Source organism: Neoarius graeffei, chromosome 18 (genome assembly GCF_027579695.1).
Source record: "Neoarius graeffei isolate fNeoGra1 chromosome 18, fNeoGra1.pri, whole genome shotgun sequence".
NCBI lineage: Eukaryota > Metazoa > Chordata > Actinopteri > Siluriformes > Ariidae > Neoarius > Neoarius graeffei.
In genome coordinates this window covers 13,040,182-13,058,374 of record NC_083586.1, presented here as the reverse complement: position 1 = coordinate 13,058,374, position 18,193 = coordinate 13,040,182, and the positions used below count along the sequence as shown (strand labels likewise).

The 18,193-nt window shown below is 41.7% G+C and overlaps 1 protein-coding gene across 2 annotated transcripts in view; it reads left to right on the top strand.

Annotated features, from left to right (window-relative positions):
• The window catches only part of gpc6a (glypican 6a), a 381,886-nt gene that overhangs the window by 94,553 nt on the left and 269,140 nt on the right, over positions 1-18,193 (top strand). For both annotated transcript variants that reach the window (XM_060898439.1, XM_060898438.1), the window contains exon 2: positions 12,224-12,382. In XM_060898439.1, the coding sequence (XP_060754422.1) occupies positions 12,224-12,382 (159 nt within the window). The remainder of the gene's footprint in view (positions 1-12,223; positions 12,383-18,193) is intronic.

Here is an 18,193-nt window from a genome sequence, read left to right as displayed (position 1 = left end):
TTGTCTTGTGGATGTAGCCTGATACTCCCTACTAATCAGACAGAACTGAAGAAGCCTTTCGGATGAGAGGTGAAACGTCTTCAAGAATCTTCAAGCAAGTCCAGTTGCTCTCTTTTACCACCCACAGTTAAAGGTGGGGTACGAGATTTTGGAATAACGGTTCCCACAAGTCATATTTTGAAAAGAAACAAGCCCTCCCTCGCCATGCTCCCACCCCCCGCATCTCGTTAAGTTAGAGTGTAGAGAGCTTGGAAAAATAGCTCAAACTTTCTCATTTAAACTGTGTTTTCAGCCCCAATTTTCACTCCACACACATAATTTCTCAAAAGTAGTAGCCACACTTGTCCTGATTCACACAATGTGTCTACCTACACGATAGGACTTGCAGTTTTTGAATGAGAAGCCTGAAAGTGAGGAGAGGACAGGCGCTCAGCCCCATAGACTGCCATTATAAACTTGGCAGAAAAGTCACTCATTTTTAACTCGCTCTAGTGACCTCATTTTTTACACTACAGACAAAGAAATTACATCAGTGTGTTCAGGGGAGCCTTGTGGCGCTCACTGTGAAAGAATTTTGTGAATATCTCCTTCCGTTTTCGTGTAAATCCCCGTTGTTTGGAGGGACCTTTTTCTATGCATTTCTGTCTCTCCCTGCTCAGCGCGCGGGTTGGGGGAGGGGCTGCTCGCTCTCACACACACACACACACACACACACACACAGAAGGGACGGGCTGCTCACGGGCTTCAGTCTGATTGACATGTCAGTATCCAATCATTTTGAGGTGGTACCTCGATAGGATTGGATGGCGTTTTTCCTTTATTTTACACTGTAGACTGGATTAAAATATTTCGTTTTGGGGTCAAACCTTCTACTGTACTGCTTGCAATATGGGTGTGAGGAGCTTTTCAAGCAATATGGTATAAAATACTCCTGGAAAAAATCTCATACCCCACCTTTAAGACAAACTTGTATTTCCATACTCTTCAAGCCACACCCTTATTACCATATATGGTCTTAAAGATATACCTACATTCTCATTTATAGCATCAAGTCATACCTATTCAGAACTGTTCTCATTTCTATATGGGTCTGTCTCAGAAACTGGGTACTGTGGGGGTACCCCACTAAATATACAACCCCGATTCCAAAAAAGTTGGGACAAAGTACAAATTGTAAATAAAAACGAAATGCAATGATGTGGAAGTTTCAAAATTCCGTATTTTATTCAGAATAGAACATAGATGACATATCAAATGTTTAAACCAGGGGTCACCAAACTTTTTTCTCTGGGGGCCACATTGTCATTCCTGACTGTGATGGGGGGCCAGGGTCGGGTCAGCTATATAACATAGAATTGTATGACCCAAATAAATATGACCACCAGCAGGCCTCATTGTGTAGTAGAGATTACTAGCCTGGCACAGCCATCCACACTACTATATCCACACTACTATATCAACACTTGGATTCCTGGCACATTTTTGTTTATCTTTACTAGTGGTTTGAAAAAGTAGTAATCGAGTCTTCACACTTTGTTTTAATTTGAAATACCACAGATATTCCATTTATTTATTTTCTAATATAAATAACATCAAAGCTGTCAAGGTAAGAAACATCTGCCTAGTTGAGGTGATTGACACTGGCAAAGGTGAGTGGAAAATTATAAATTGTAGGTAGGCCTGCTGATATTATTAATAATAATTGTGTGTAGCACTTAATAAAGGTCAAATAAATAGGCCTATAAAATAAATACATTTAAAAAAACAGTGAAATTATAATATGAGCAATAGATCAATAGATCACAGCAGTTGTGCTGTGTCCTGCACGTCATTGCTCTCATCCATGGCCAAAGCAAAAAACTCGAATTCTGACGCTTTCTCATTCAGCTGGTCATACACATTGTCCCCCAAATCTTCGGTTCGCCTATTCATAGTAGGTGCGGAGAGACTCACCGCGTTGAGCGCATCCTTCTTGTCGGGACACACCTCCTCGGCCACAGCAAGCATGCATACTTTAACAAAGTCCCCATCAGTAAACGGCTTTCCATGGGTAGCTAGTAGGTGAGCTACCTTATAGCCAGCTCAGACAGCAGCCTGGTTGATCTGGGTTTGGCAAAGGAATACATTCTGTTGTGCAGCCAGTCTGCATTTCATCCTCCGAATCCTGTCTTCTCTTGTTTGCCCTCGCAAACTAGCATACTCTTTGTGGCAGGTTTCGTAGTGACGACGCAGATTATATTCTTTGAAAACCAACACACTTTCTTTACATACAAGACAAACTGCACGGTCCTTACACTGAACGAAGAAATAATCGGTGGTCCACTGTTCTTTAAAAACTCTGCACTCTCTGTCAGCTTTTCGCTTACCGCTAGCCATTTTGCTGTCCTGAACACTGACAGTTCTCTGCGCGTGCGCTGCCTGTCACTGCTTGATCGCGAGCATATGACGAAAATTCAGAAAATATGAATATTTCATTTTATAACTAAATATCAATTTTAATTGATCAAATCAACAAAATACAAGATGCAGACATGTTATTATTTGCCAAAAAGCAATTTAAAAAAAAATAGGCCATGACCACTTTTGGGGATTGCCTCATAGGGCCGTGGGGGGCAGAGGGGCTGGGGGGCCGGTCAAAGGGGGGTGGCGGGACGGAGTCGGCCCACGGGCCGTATTTTGATGACCCCTGGTTTAAACTGAGAAAATGTATCATTTGAAGAGAAAAATTAAATGATTTTAAATTTCATGACAACAACACATCTCAAAAAAGTTGGGACAAGGCCATGTTTACCATTGTGAGACATCCCCTTTTCTCTTTACAACAGTCTGTAAACGTCTGGGGACTGAGGAGACAAGTTGCTCAAGTTTAGGGTTAGGAATGTTAACCCATTCTTGTCTAATGTAGGATTCTAGTTGCTCGACTGTCTTAGGTCTTTTTTGTCATATCTTCCGTTTTATGATGCGCCAAATGTTTTCTATGGGTGAAAGATCTGGACTGCAGGCTGGCCAGTTCAGTACCCGGACCCTTCTTCTATGCAGCCATGATGCTGTAATTGATGCAGTATGTGGTTTGACATTGTCATGTTGGAAAATGCAAGGTCCTGATAACATTCCTGGTCCTGATAACATTCCTGGTCCTGATAACATTCCTGGTTGTGTCCTGAGAGACTGTGCCAAGGAGCTCACACATGTCTTTACAGACATCTTCAACATCTCGTTGAGCCAGGCTGTTGTCCCCACGTGCCTCAAAACCACCACCATCATCCCGGTCCCGAAGAAGCCGTCTCCCTCCTGCTTCAATGACTACCACCCTGTCGCACTCACTCCCATCCTCATGAAGTGCTTCGAGCAGCTAGTCATGAGGCATATCAAGTCTGCCCTCCCCCCCACCCTGGATCCTTTCCAGTTTGCATATCAGTCCAACCGTTAGACCGATGACGCCATCTCCACTGCCCTCCACTCAGCCCTCACCCACCTCGAGACAAAAGACTCGTATGTCAGAATGCTGTTCATAGACTTCAGCTCAGCATTCAACACAATCAGCAGCTCATTCACAAACTGGACCAGCTGGGGCTCAACACCTCCCTGTGCAACTGGCTGCTGGACTTCCTGATGGGGAGACCACAGACTGTACGGGTCGGCAGCAACTCCTCCAGCACCATCACACTGAACACGGGGGCCCCCCAAGGTTGTGTGCTAAGCCCCCTCCTCTTCACTCTGCTGACCCACGACTGCACACCAACATCCAGCTCAAATCTCTTCATTAAGTTTGTGGATGACATGACTGTGGTGGGTCTCATCAACAATGGCGATGAGACAATCTACAGGAGTGAGGTGAGCCGCTTGGCCATGTGGTGCAAGGACAACAATCTCCGTCTGAACGTGGAGAAGACGAAGGAGATTGTTGTGGACTTCAGGAGAGAGCACACCCAGCATGCTCCACTATCTATCGACGGTGCTGCAGTGGAGAGGGTGAGCAGCACCAAGTTTCTGGGTGTGCACATCTCTGAAGACCTGTCCTGGAGCAACAACACCGCATCACTGGCCAAAAAAGCCCAACAGCGTCTGTACTTCCTCCGCAAACTGAGGAGAGCAAGAGCCCCGGCCCCCATCATGCACACATTCTACAGAGGCACCATCGAGAACATCCTGACCAGCTGCATCACCGTGTGGTACGGCGCCTGCACCGTGTCCTGCTGCAAGTCTCTGCAGCGCATCGTGAGAGCAGCTGAGAGGATCATTGGTGTCTCTCTCCCTTCTCTAATGGATATTTATAACTCCCGCCTCACCCGCAAAGCCATCAGGATTGCAGGTGACCCCACCCACCCATCTCACAGCCTCTTCAGCCTGCTGCCATCGGGGAGGAGACTGCGGAGTCTCCGGGCCAAAACCAGCAGGCTCAAGAACAGTTTCTTTCACCAGGCAGTCAGGAGGCTCAACTCCCTCCCTGTTCTGCCCCTCCTCCCCCCTCTGCCCCCGCCACAGATTCTGCTCGCACCCCCCCGCCCCCCCTTCAGCATCTGACATGTCATCCTCACAGTCCCCCCCAACACACACACACGCACGCACGCACACACACACACACACACACACACACATACATCTCATCGTTCATTAACACACTGAACTCAGGGACTGCACATCTCACTTTACCTCGCTCATTTGCACTATTCCGCACTACCTCACCTTAACAGCTGCTAGTTTGTTTACACTGCTTATTTCATGTTTCATGTTTACCTGCTATACCTCAAGTGCCCTTGACTGTTTGGTTATTTGAACCAATTTATGTATGTGTGTGTGTGTGTGTATAAGTGTTTAGTCTACGTCTAGTTCATATCTAGAGTGTTTATACTGTTTATATTGTCTGTTTGAGTGTTTAGTCTGTGTGTAGTTCTTATCTAGTGTTTATACTGTTTATTTATACTTTTTATATTGTTTGAGTGTTTAGTCTATTTCTAGTTCCTGTCTAGAGTGTTTATACTGTTTATATTGTTTGTTTGTTTTTTCAATTATTCTATTTTTATTTATTGCATTGCCTGTTTGCACCGTGGGTCAGAGAGGACAGATATTTCATCTGTGCTGTATGTCGAGCATGTATAGCATATTTGACAATAAAGTTGACTTGACTTGACTTGAGTTTGGTCCTCCAGCTGTTCCTTTTTTGTACCTTTAACTTTTCCAGCCTCTTATTGCCCCTGTCCCAACTTTTTTGAGATGTGTTGCTGTCATGAAATTTCAAATGAGCCAATATTTGTCATGAAATTTCAAAATGTCTCACTTTCGACATTTGATATGTTGTCTATGTTCTATTGTGAATACAATATCAGTTTTTGAGATTTGTAAATTATTGCATTCCGTTTTTATTTACAATTTGTACTTTGTCCCAACTTTTTTGGAATCGGGGTTGCACTCACAGTCAATAAACTATACGGTTTTGAATGGTGATGTTGGTTTTAATTTGAAATAAAATGATGAAAGAAATAATACAAATAAAACTAAATCTTTGATGTGAATATTCAGAATTTGGCAAAAATTCTGCAAATTTGTGGAAAAATAGCGGCTTGATCTGGAACATGATAAATGGTTGACTACATTGCATTCCCTTAAAAAGGTTGTAGTCCACTGAAAAGTCTACAGTTATCACTAATTGTATTTTAAGTTGTAACTTTATACACCTAAGGATTGGTGTGCTCACAGAATAATCATAACCGTAATAAAACATCATGCAAAATATTTGATCACCGTTGTAACTTCATTTTCTGCAAACCCAAAACCAATACGATCGTGTGTTTTGATCTAAACGGAAAGCCTCAGGGTCAAGGTCACTACCTCACCAAAAGTAGTAACTTAAAATCACGACGCCATATAAAAATTTAGCTTTAATCTGTGATTTTTTTTTTAAACGAAAGCTGAAAGTTAGGTATAGAATATGTTTCTTACAGAATATGTTACAATGGTAGCTGAATTTCTGAGCTATAAAATGAGTTGTGGTCTATTTTTTTACTGTAGCGTGTTTTGTGTGCGGGGAAGGACACACATTAACAATTTGCATGTGTTGAATGGAATTTTCCACTCCAACAGTTAGAAGTTGATAGTGCTTCCATTTGTGGTCTTTCTGTTACATGAGTGATCTGTTCGGATGTTATCACTGAAAAGGTGAGTTTTGACAGTTTTATTTTGTTTTAGTCTTGCAGTATAAGGCAATAGAATGTTTCTTTTTCATCGTACTTTCATATTTCGTAGTGTTTGCGTATTTTTGGCCAATATTTTGCAACCATGGTCAATTTAGATCGAACTTTTGGATAGAATCTACGACCAGTCATTTTGTCCTGCCCCCGCCTCGTGCTCCGTCCAGTGCGGTAGTGATGTCCCGATGCTTGCGCACCGCAGCAGAGACCCACGCGACCTTCAGCCGGTACAGTCGCTGTTCTTTTACCACCGCAATTATTCTCATCTTTCCGGTGTGTTCTTGATTTTTCCATTGTGTCCTATTGTCCTGTTTCGCCATATCAAATACAACCCCAATTCCAAAAAAGTTGGGACAAAGTACAAATTGTAAATAAAAACGGAATGCAATAATTTACAAATCTCAAAAAACGATATTGTATTCACAATAGAACATAGACAACATATCAAATGTCGAAAGTGAGACATTTTGAAATTTCATGCCAAATATTGGCTCATTTGAAATTTCATGACAGCAACACATCTCAAAAAAGTTGGGACAGGGGCAATAAGAGGCTGGAAAAGTTAAAGGTACAAAAAAGGAACAGCTGGAGGACCAAATTGCAACTCGTTAGGTCAATTGGCAATAGGTCATTAACATGACTGGGTATAAAAAGAGCATCTTGGAGTGGCAGCGGCTCTCAGAAGTAAAGATGGGAAGAGGATCACCAATCCCCCTAATTCTGCGCCGACAAATAGTGGAGCAATATCAGAAAGGAGTTTGACAGTGTAAAATTGCAAAGAGTTTGAACATATCATCATTGACAGTGCATAATATCATCAAAAGATTCAGAGAATCTGGAAGAATCTCTGTGCGTAAGGGTCAAGGCCGGAAAACCATACTGGGTGCCCGTGATCTTTGGGCCCTTAGACGGCACTGCATCACATACAGGCATGCTTCTGTATTGGAAATCACAAAATGGGCTCAGGAATATTTCCAGAGAACATTATCTGTGAACACAATTCACCGTGCCATCCGCCGTTGCCAGCTAAAACTCTATAGTTCGAAGAAGAAGCCGTATCTAAACATGATCCAGAAGTGCAGACATCTTCTCTGGGCCAAGGCTCATTTAAAATGGACTGTGGCAAAGTGGAAAACTGTTCTGTGGTCAGACGAATCAAAATTTTAACTTCTTTATGGAAATCAGGGATGCCGTGTCATTCGGACTAAAGAGGAGAAGGACTACCCAAGTTCTTATCAGCGCTCAGTTCAGAAGCCTGCATCTCTGATGGTATGGGGTTGCATTAGTGTGTGTGGCATGGGCAGCTTACACATCTGGAAAGACACCATCAATGCTGAAAGGTATATCCAGGTTCTAGAGCAACATATGCTCCCATCCAGACGACGTCTCTTTCAGGGAAGACCTTGCATTTTCCAACATGACCATGCCAAACCACATACTGCATCAATTACAGCATCATGGCTGCGTAGAAGAAGGGTCCGGGTACTGAACTGGCCAGCCTGCAGTCCAGATCTTTCACCCATAGAAAACATTTGGCGCATCATAAAACGGAAGATACGACAAAAAAGACCTAAGACAGTTGAGCAACTAGAATCCTGCATTAGACAAGACTGGGTTAACATTCCTATCCCTAAACTTGAGCAACTTATCTCCTCAGTCCCCAGATGTTTACAGACTGTTGTAAAGAGAAAAGGGGATGTCTCACAGTGGTAAACATGGCCTTGTCCCAACTTTTTTTGAGATGTGTTGTTGTCATGAAATTTAAAATCACCTAATTTTTCTCTTTAAATGATATATTTTCTCAGTTTAAACATTTGATATGTCATCTATGTTCTATTCTGAATAAAATATGGAATTTTGAAACTTCCACATCATTGCATTCCGTTTTTATTTACAATTTGTACTTTGTCCCAACTTTTTTGGAATCGGGGTTGTACCCAAAATGTATCATATTATTCATATTTACCGTATTTTCTGGACTATAGAGCGCACCTGTATATAAGCCACATCCGCTCTATTTTTAAAAATAAAAAAAAGATATACAAGCCGCACCGGGCTATAAGCCGCAGATATCTATGCTGAAAAATTAGATATTTACTGCATGTACAGAACGATTTTGTACTGTAAATGTACATGTATGTACCTGAACAGATTCTTTCCGAACAGTGCCTTTTAACACGGCAGCAACTTTGCTGATTAAAACGGAACAGAACCAAGAGAAAATAACCGGTATTTATTTACCTTCATTTCTCCTGTGTTTGAAACCACAAGTCACTTTAATCATCTTCGCTGGATTTGAAAATAATTACCAGTTAGTAATTTGTCGTGCGTGTTCTATCTGCTAAAGATCTGCTAATTCTTCTTTGCATTGATTTTTCGTCTATCTTATTTTTGATTCTACTTCCGGTTAGAGCGCCCCTAGCGGTGGAAGAAAAATCCACAGAATAGCCGCACCTTTGTATAAGCCGCATGGTTCAAAACCTAGGAAAAAAGTAGCGGCTTATAGTCCAGAAAATACGGTAAGTGAATAATCAATTCAGTCATCATAATTTGGCATTTTTAACCCAAGCAATCAAAATGAGGAAATTTATTCAATATTTTCACTCATCTGTGAAGGAGGGGCTTTAATTCTTCATGATGTAGTTATTTTATATGTAAATCAATTTTACAAAAGCATTTGAATTGTAATCAAAACATTTTCCACAGTGGAGGCCAAATAAAGCAAGATGCTATCTTTATTCTTATTAAACCTGACAGAAGGAACATTGAGTGTTAGGTAAATGCAAAAAAAAAAAAAAGTAAAATTAGAAAATGTATTTTTTGACCATAATGTCCCAAATGAGAGAGCAGTTTCTGAGATGGACCCATATATGGAGAGAAAGACACATTCCCATATAAGGCTTCAAACCACACGGAAACTGATCAGCCATAACTTTATGACCACTGACTGCTGTATCTACAAACTGCTGATAAATTTAATGCTGACTCCTTTCTGTTTTAACTAGCATTAGCTTTTTTAGCAGTTTGTATTACAGTAGCTCTCCTGTGGGATTGGACCATATAGGCTTTTGTGCCCCATGCGAATCAATGAGCCTTCGACACCCATGACCCTGTTGCCGGTTCACCGGTTGTCCTTCCTTGGACCGCTTTTGGCAGGTACTAACCACTGCATACGAGGAACACCCCACAAGATGTGCCATTTTGGAGATGATCAGCCTCAGTTATCTAGCCATCACAATTCAGCCCTTGTCAAAATAGTTCAGATCCTTATGCTTGTTTGTTTTTCCTGCTTCCAGCACATCGACTTCAAGAACTGACTGTTCTCTTGCTGTTTAATATATCCCACCCCTTGACAGGTACCACTGTAATGAGATAAACAGTATTGGACTTACAGACACACCCTCATTCCCATTTATGGTGTTTAAGGCATACCAACTTAAAAAATGTGCTAATTTGCATATATGTCCTCAGGTACACACAACATTCCCTTTTATGGCTTCATGCCACACCCATAGAGAGTGTGAACTGTTCTTATTTCAGAAATATTCAGTAATGTTTTCAGCATTAGCATTACATAGCTAACGTTACGATGAACATTATTAATGGCAGTATATCTATAGAGGTACCGGTATATCATTGACACATAACTTAGTCATTAGCTACCGTCATTCTAGAAGAGTTTGAGACATCACTGGAGAAGCTAAAGACCGGAGTTTAGCATGCTAATCATTGTGATATTTATTTCTAGCTGCAGAGCTGCTCTCTTTCAGTGTGGCGCGAACCACACACACACACAGATATTTAAACTCAGCACATTTTAATGTCACTGCACCTTTACCTCACGTTTCATTTCACACAGAACAGGCGCATAATTGCTGTCTTTTAATGAAAACACATGGGTGCTTGTGTGCACTTTCTGTCCAGAAACAAGTACAAAAGTTTGAGCATGTCTCATTGATTAGGCAGTATACATGACTAGGCAGTATGCACATAATACATATAATAATACAGTATACATATATATACATATACATAATACAGTATACATGATTAGGCAGTATACACATAACATGCTTGAACCAGCACATTAGCTAACTAATGTAGTTTACTCCATTTTCGAGTAGAAAGCTAGTCAAAAATGATGTTTTTTCATCTTATTAAAAATGAAACTAGGTACAGAATTTAGTGTCGCAGACCCCGTCCACACGTAGCCGGGTATCTGCTAAATCGAAGATATTTTTCTACGTTTTGGCCTGTCATCCACATGAAAACACATCAAAAACGAATATTTAAAAAAACTCCGGGCAAAGTGAAGATTTTTGAAAACTCCGTGTATGCCTTTTCATGTAGACAGAGATAACCGGAGGTTTGCGTTTTAGAATGTCACAATCTGCGCCAAAAAAAATGACAACAAATCTGCCCTGACGTCAAACGTGCGACCTTTGTTTACTACAGAAGCCAGATTAAGCATGGACTTAAGCTAGCCGCACACCACGGTGATCCACGCGGTACCGAACCGACCCATTTCAGAGCCGACTCCCGACAGGGCACGCACATATCCCCCGACTGTTGACGAGTGCAGTCGCGATTGAAGCGACACGTGACAACTTAATAGCTTTGTGATTGGCTATTGGATATAGTTACTGTTAAATCCAACACTTGAAGATGCTACAGGCTGAATTACAAATGACACAACATGGAATATGTAGCGCACTATCTAGGCTGCATGAGCTATTATTCCCAACCTTAAATAGTGCACTTATATAGCGATTTGGAATTCAGCCACACAACTTGAGCAGAGTGGCTTTCCAGCCCACTGTGTCTATGGATAAAGCTTCAGTCTATGGAATTACAGTATATACCTGCATTAGGTGCTACCAACACGTATTTCTCGCGCTAGAAATTGTGTTTAATGATGTCACGTGTTATATGCGAAAGATATGATTGGCTATTGCTAGCGACTCTCGCCGATCAGTCTGGCTCCCGATTAGTTTTTCGAATCGGCTGTGAGATGAGTCGGTACCATCGAAAACTAGTCTTTACGCCTGACTCGCGACTTCAGTTGGCTCGGTACGCTGAAAATCGGCGTAGTGTGCGGCTAGCTAAAGAGTAATGGATCGGAGTAGTGCCTTGAAAGCGTTAATTATTGTGCAGGTGCTATTTACATGTTTAATTTTAGAAGCCCAACTACTGCTCCAAGAGCACAGGCGATGTGATTAGGGGGGAGGATTTGGGGAAATAGCCATCTACAGGTTTGGAATGCTTATGAATGTGATTGAAAACGCAGATGTTCGGTTATGTGTGGAAGGGATTTTTTTCGAAGACGAGGTGGTGTGGATAAAACATTTTTATAAACGGAGGGGGGGGAAATGTTCGGTTTTAAAAATACCCGGCTACGTGTGTACATGGCATGAGACAGTGTTAAACTTGCACTGCTGTAGTAAGAAAACCAGCCAGCTGTGAACCTTAGAGCTTTTATCAGGAACCTTTAAATCACTGATGTCCTTGCCGGAACACGAGGCATAAATGCCTAAATTTAGGACAGAGTCTAAAAATGGCTGATATTTTCAATAAAACACAAATTGGTGAAAATATTCTAATTTTAAAATGACCTTGTAGGGACACTACCTAGGCATAAATACGAACATTTTGTACAATAGCTTTTATATCGCCAGCGTTCTAAATAGTTAGTGGATGTTTTAATGAGCTAAACTTTGATTACAGAATCTGGAAAGCTAATGCAGTTGAGTTAGTTTATATGCTAGCAACATTGTAATGCTTAGCAACGTGCTTATGGTGGAACTACACACACAGAGATCATTATTGTCAGTTTAGTACATATCCTTGGGATGCAAATTTATGCAAATTAATGCATATTTATTTTTGGGTGACTGATATAGGGTGTCACTAATTAATGATGTCACAGCGAGTTGAAACGCATCATTAGATCCAGTTGGTGTTCCTCTAGGCTGCTGTGAGATCTGGGCAAAAGCGGTGTGTGTAATAAAGTGTGTGTGTGTGTGTGTTCTCCGCAGGTGAGCACCTGCGTGTGTGTTCTCAGGAGTACACATGCTGTGGGGTGGAGATGGAGGACGCACTTGCACTTCGCAGTAAAGTCGATCTTGAACACCTGATGGAGGAGAGCAGCAGCACTCTGAGAACCGTCTTCACCACCAAACACAGGGAGTTCGATGGTGAGACACAGGAAGTCATGTTTCTCTCTTCAAGTTAGCATGTTTAAATGTGAGAGCTGATGTGTGCTGCTGTATGTTACAATGTGTTCGCATTTATAGTATATTTTAGCATTCATTTTAGGAGGTGTGACTATTTGTTAGTGTTAATAATTATTGTGTGTTGGCATTTCTATGACGGCGTGCTAGCGTATGTTACTGGGATGTGTGTTAGTGCATTAGTATTATTATTAAGGTGTATTAGGGAGTGTTGGTGTGTGTTGAATTTAACCTTCCCTGTCACCCTAATCCAATCATCATTCTAACTCCGCCTCTAAGTTTAACCCCACCCCCATTAGTCTTCCTTTATGCCTCTTGTATCTCATGTCACCCATCACCCTGAGTCTGCCCATCTTTTTCTCCCCATCCTACATACAACACCTGTCATCCTGACTCTGTCCATCTTTCTAGAGGGAGTGAGAGGAGCAGGACTGGAAGAATCATTGAATGGGAACATAATAGCTATATGTGTGTGTGTGTGTGTGTGTGTTTACATTTACACTGGCAGAGAGAAGCAGTGTTTTCCTTTTTAGGCCTCTGAGTACTTTAACGCCAGACCTGCTTACACACCTAAGAGATAATCCTGCAGCTGTGTGTGTGTGTGTGTGTGTGTGTGTGTCCGCGTGTGTGTGTGTCCGCGTGTGTGTGTGTGCATGTGTGTTTGTGTGTGTGTGTGTGTGTGAGAGAGAGAGAATGATAAGGGTACCCTAATTCCAGTGACAGCCTCGACCTGAGGCTATGAAGTGTGACATGCACATAAAACCTTTTGGATTCTATAAAGCACTTTGTGATAGTAGTTAGCATGGGCACCCAAGCTAAAAACTCCGAAAGGGGATGTGCTAACACTGCAGAGGATGGGTTTGATTAAAATCCTGCAGAATTAGAAATGACAAGTGTTAATGGTTTGGTGAGGCGTTGGCGGACTCGATGCGGTTGAGCGCTAGCCTAAAACATCCTGCTAATGGGAGGAGACAGCTTGCGTTGAAAAGCATTGATGGTTCTAACACACAATAACTGTGCAGGTCTTATTACCGGTACTAAGTCTTAATGTGGATGACATGCAGTTATTTTTAAACAAAAAATACTTTACTCAAACCTTGCCCTTTATTCAAACTCCACCCATCACACTAGCGCCACCCCTTATGCTAACTCTGTCACAAACTTTAATCCAATTCTTGCACACTTGGCCTTACTCTCGCCTCATCCATCAGCCTTAACCCCACCCACAATCTAATTCCACCTTTCATTCTAAATCTGCTCTTCAAACCCCACCCCTCATTCTATGGATTTATTATTCCATTCAGAAGGAGGCTCCTTCTCCAAGAAGTATGAGTATTGATTCAGATATGTCCGAACAGGTGACTCTTAAGGGATGCAGAAAAAAAAATTTATCTGAAATAAATTAATATTCTGAAACATTCATTCTAACCATGCTGTGCATCTTGAATATTCAAACTTAAAATACATAACTGAGTCTCAGAAGATGCCTAGAGCAAATAAGATTGCTAGAGGTATCATTGATCAGTCTCATTGCCTCTCTCTCTCTCACACACACACACACACACATATGTGAGTGCATGCACACAGAGTTTATCATAGTGATAGGCCCGGGAGGTTTGACATCTAATCCTCGGAAAGCCCTTCAGCTCGGCAGGTGAGTATCGATTGGGTGGTTTGTGCTCTCTCAGCCAGAGCAACATCAATGATGGATTCTTTGCTCTGCGGATGAAGAAAGGATGAACACATGAACTCCATCTTTTCTCTCACAAACCACAGATACACTCACTAAAGTTGGGTATAAACAAAAAAAATGTTCAGCCTGATTATATTTAGACCTGATTTACCTGAACGAAGAGATATAAATAATAAGTAAAGATGATTTCTGATAGTGCAAAGTTAAACAAATGTAGGTATAAATATGGTCCATTAGCGTGAGAGGGTAAAGGAGTGTAAGTACAGATGATCTGATGGGGAAAGTTTGTAGGTACAGTAGAAATGATCCGATGGTGTGAGTGGGCAAACAAATGTTGATACGGATCATCTGATGGTGTGAGAAGACATATGAGTGACAGATGATCCGATGGTGTCCGAGAGTAAACAAGTGTAAATGTATAGGATCTGATAGTGTGAGACAGTAAATAGGTGTGGGTACAAGTTAGCCGATGGTGAGAGATGGTAAATGAGTGTAGTTTCAGGTGGTTGGATGGTGTGAGATGGTGAATGGGTGTGGATACAGGTGATCCGATGGTGACAGATGGTAAATGAGTGTAGTTTCAGGTGGTTGGATGGTGTGAGATGGTGAATGGGTGTGGGTACAGGTGATTTGATGGTGTGAGATGGTAAGTGGGTGTGGATACAGGTGATCTGATGGTGTGAGATGGTAAGTGGGTGTGGATACAGGTGATCTGATGGTGTGAGATGGTAAGTGGGTGTGGATACAGGTGATCTGATGGTGTGAGATGGTAAGTGGGTGTGGATACAGGTGATCTGATGGTGTGAGATGGTAAGTGGGTGTGGATACAGGTGATCCAATGGTGACAGATGGTAAATGAGTGTAGTTTCAGGTGGTTTCATGGGGTGAGATGGTGAATGGGTGTGGGTACAGGTGATTTGATGGTGTGAGATGGTAAGCGGGTGTGGATACAGGTGATCTGATGGTGTGAGATGGTAAGTGGGTGTGGATACAGGTGATCCGATGGTGACAGATGGTAAATGAGTGTAGTTTCAGGTGGTTGGATGGTATGAGATGGTGAATGGGTGTGGGTACAGGTGATTTGATGGTGTGAGATGGTAAGTGGGTGTGGATACAGGTGATCTGATGGTGTGAGATGGTAAGTGGGTGTGGATACAGGTGATCTGATGGTGTGAGATGGTAAGTCGGTGTGGATACAGGTGATCCAATGGTGACAGATGGTAAATGAGTGTAGTTTCAGGTGGTTTCATGGGGTGAGATGGTGAATGGGTGTGGGTACAGGTGATTTGATGGTGTGAGATGGTAAGCGGGTGTGGATACAGGTGATCTGATGGTGTGAGATGGTAAGTGGGTGTGGATACAGGTGATCCGATGGTGACAGATGGTAAATGAGTGTAGTTTCAGGTGGTTGGATGGTATGAGATGGTGAATGGGTGTGGGTACAGGTGATTTGATGGTGTGAGATGGTAAGTGGGTGTGGATACAGGTGATCTGATGGTGTGAGATGGTAAGTGGGTGTGGATACAGGTGATCTGATGGTGTGAGATGGTAAGTCGGTGTGGATACAGGTGATCCGATAGTGACAGATGGTAAATGAGTGTAGTTTCAGGTGATTGAATAGTGTGAGATACTAATTGGGTATGGCTACAGGTGATCCAATGCTGTGAGAGGGTAGACAAGTGTAGTTGCAGGTAATGTAGTTACAGGTAATTTTGAAACTGAGACATTTTATTGTTTTTTGAAAAATATACCGATATGCTCAAGTTGAATGTGATGTCAGCAGCATGTTTCAGAAAAGTTGGGACGGGGCAAAAAAAGACTGAAAAAGTTGTGTAATTCTAAAGAATTTGGTTAATTGGCAACAGGTCAGTAACATGATTGGGTATAAAAGAGCATCCCAGAGAGGCAGAGTCTCTCAGAAGTAAAAATGGGGAGGGGTTCACCGCTTTGTAAAAGACTGTGTGGGCAAACAGTGCAACAATTTAAGAATGATGTTCCTCAATGTAAAATTGCAAAGAATTTGGGGATCACATGATCTATGGTACATGATATTATTAAAAGATTCAGAATATCTGGAGAAATCTCTGTATGCAAGAGACAAGGCTGAAAACTGACACTGGATGCCTGTGATCTTCAGCCCCTCAGGCAACACTGCATTAAAAGCAGACACGTGTCTGTAGTGGAAATCACTGTATGGGCTCAGGACAATGTGAGGCATTGCCCAAATGCTTGATTTGCCCGACCAAGATGTTCGGGCAGAAATATTTTAGCAAGTTAGGCCTGTTCGGGCACACCTATGGTCGGCTTCTTTAAGCACAAAAATGATTTTCGAGTGAGTACATTACAAAAAACAAGATGTATTAACCAGCATCCTCGCCTCTCCGTGATCGCCATTTTGTTTTTTCTTCCCGATTTGTAATGGCAATTCTGATTGGCTTACTTTAGGCACGCATGCACATTTGTGCTTTTCATCACTACGAGTGGTTGCTGGTGCCCTCTACGTTTTCCTGGGTTGACTTCAGAACGTCCACATATAGACCCCTTGCACTGACATCACATTTACCTTAGCAACTGTCGCTACCCAATACCTGGGGAACAAGCAAACTTTGTTCACATACTGAAGCCAAGCGAAGATGTCCGGTGTCTGTTGCTGTTGTCTGAAGAAAACTACAGCTAAAAAAGCTTTACTACCGGATTACTTGGAAAATCTTCGTCAGAAAGAAGCAAAGGATTGATATAGATGGAAATAAGAGTTTATTAGTGGTTCTGATCCGTACAAAATTCCTCAAACTGGCAGTGCAGATTTGTGGCCTAGTGTTAGCTATATGTTGGAATATATCTTCTTTTTCCTGAAGAGTCCTGACACGGAAGAGCAGCTAATTTTTTTTTTTTTTTAAACTACAAAAGCAAGAAAACCTTCTTTGTGTAAAGACTTTTTCCCGACATCAGCTTTTGGGAACAGAATGTTGCAAAAGCCAAAGCATTTACTCTCAAAGGACTCCTGCATGACCTGTGGGCTACTGTTCCATGTCTCAGTAACTCCAAGGACATCTAGTTGCACAGCTATTTGCACTCTACCATTTATACAGTGATGCTTATTATTGTTAAAACAATATCTGAAGTGTTATTTGTAAAATATCAAAATATCTTGCTCTTGACTTCCAACAATGTTGGAAGATTTTATTTTAATTTTACCTAATAGTGGATGGTACAATAATTACAAACGCTAACAGAATCAGCACATTCCAGTTGTAGCTATAATCATATAGTAACTACAGTGGTGCTTGAAAGTTTGTGAACCCTTTAGAATTTTCTATATTTCTGCATAAATATGACCTAAAACATCATCAGATTTTCACACAAGTACTAAAAGTAAATAAAGAGAACCCAGTTAAACAAATGGGACAAAAATATTATACTTGGCCATTTATTTATTGAGGAAAATGATCCAATATTACATATCTGTGAGTAGCAAAAGTATGTGAGCCTCTAGGATTAGCAGTTAATTTGAAGGTGAAATTAGAGTCAGGTGTTTTCAATCAATGGGATTACAATCAGGTGTGAGTGGGCACCCTGTTTTATTTAAAGAACAGGGATCTATCAAAGTCTGATCCTCACAATACATGCTTGTGGAAGTGTATCATGGCACAAACAAAGGAGATTTCTGAGGAGCTCAGAAAAAATGTTGTTGATGCTCATCAGGCTGGAAAAGGTTACAAAACCATCTCTAAAGTGTTTGGACTCCAACAATCCACAGTCAGACAGATTGTGTACAAATGGAGGCAATTCAAGACCATTGTTATCTTCCCCAGGAGTGGTTGACCAACAAAGATCACTCCAAGAGCAAGGCGTGTAATAGTCGGAGAGGTCACAAAGGACCCCAGGGTAACTTCTAAGCAACTGAAGGCCTCTCTCACATTGGCTAATGTTAATGTTCATGAGTCCACCATCAGGAGAACACTGAACAACAATGGTGTGCATGGCAGGGTTGCAAGGAGAAAGCCCCTGCTCTCCAAAAAGAACATTGCTGCTCGTCTGCAGTTTGCTAAAGATCACGTGGACAAGCCAGAAGGCTATTGGAA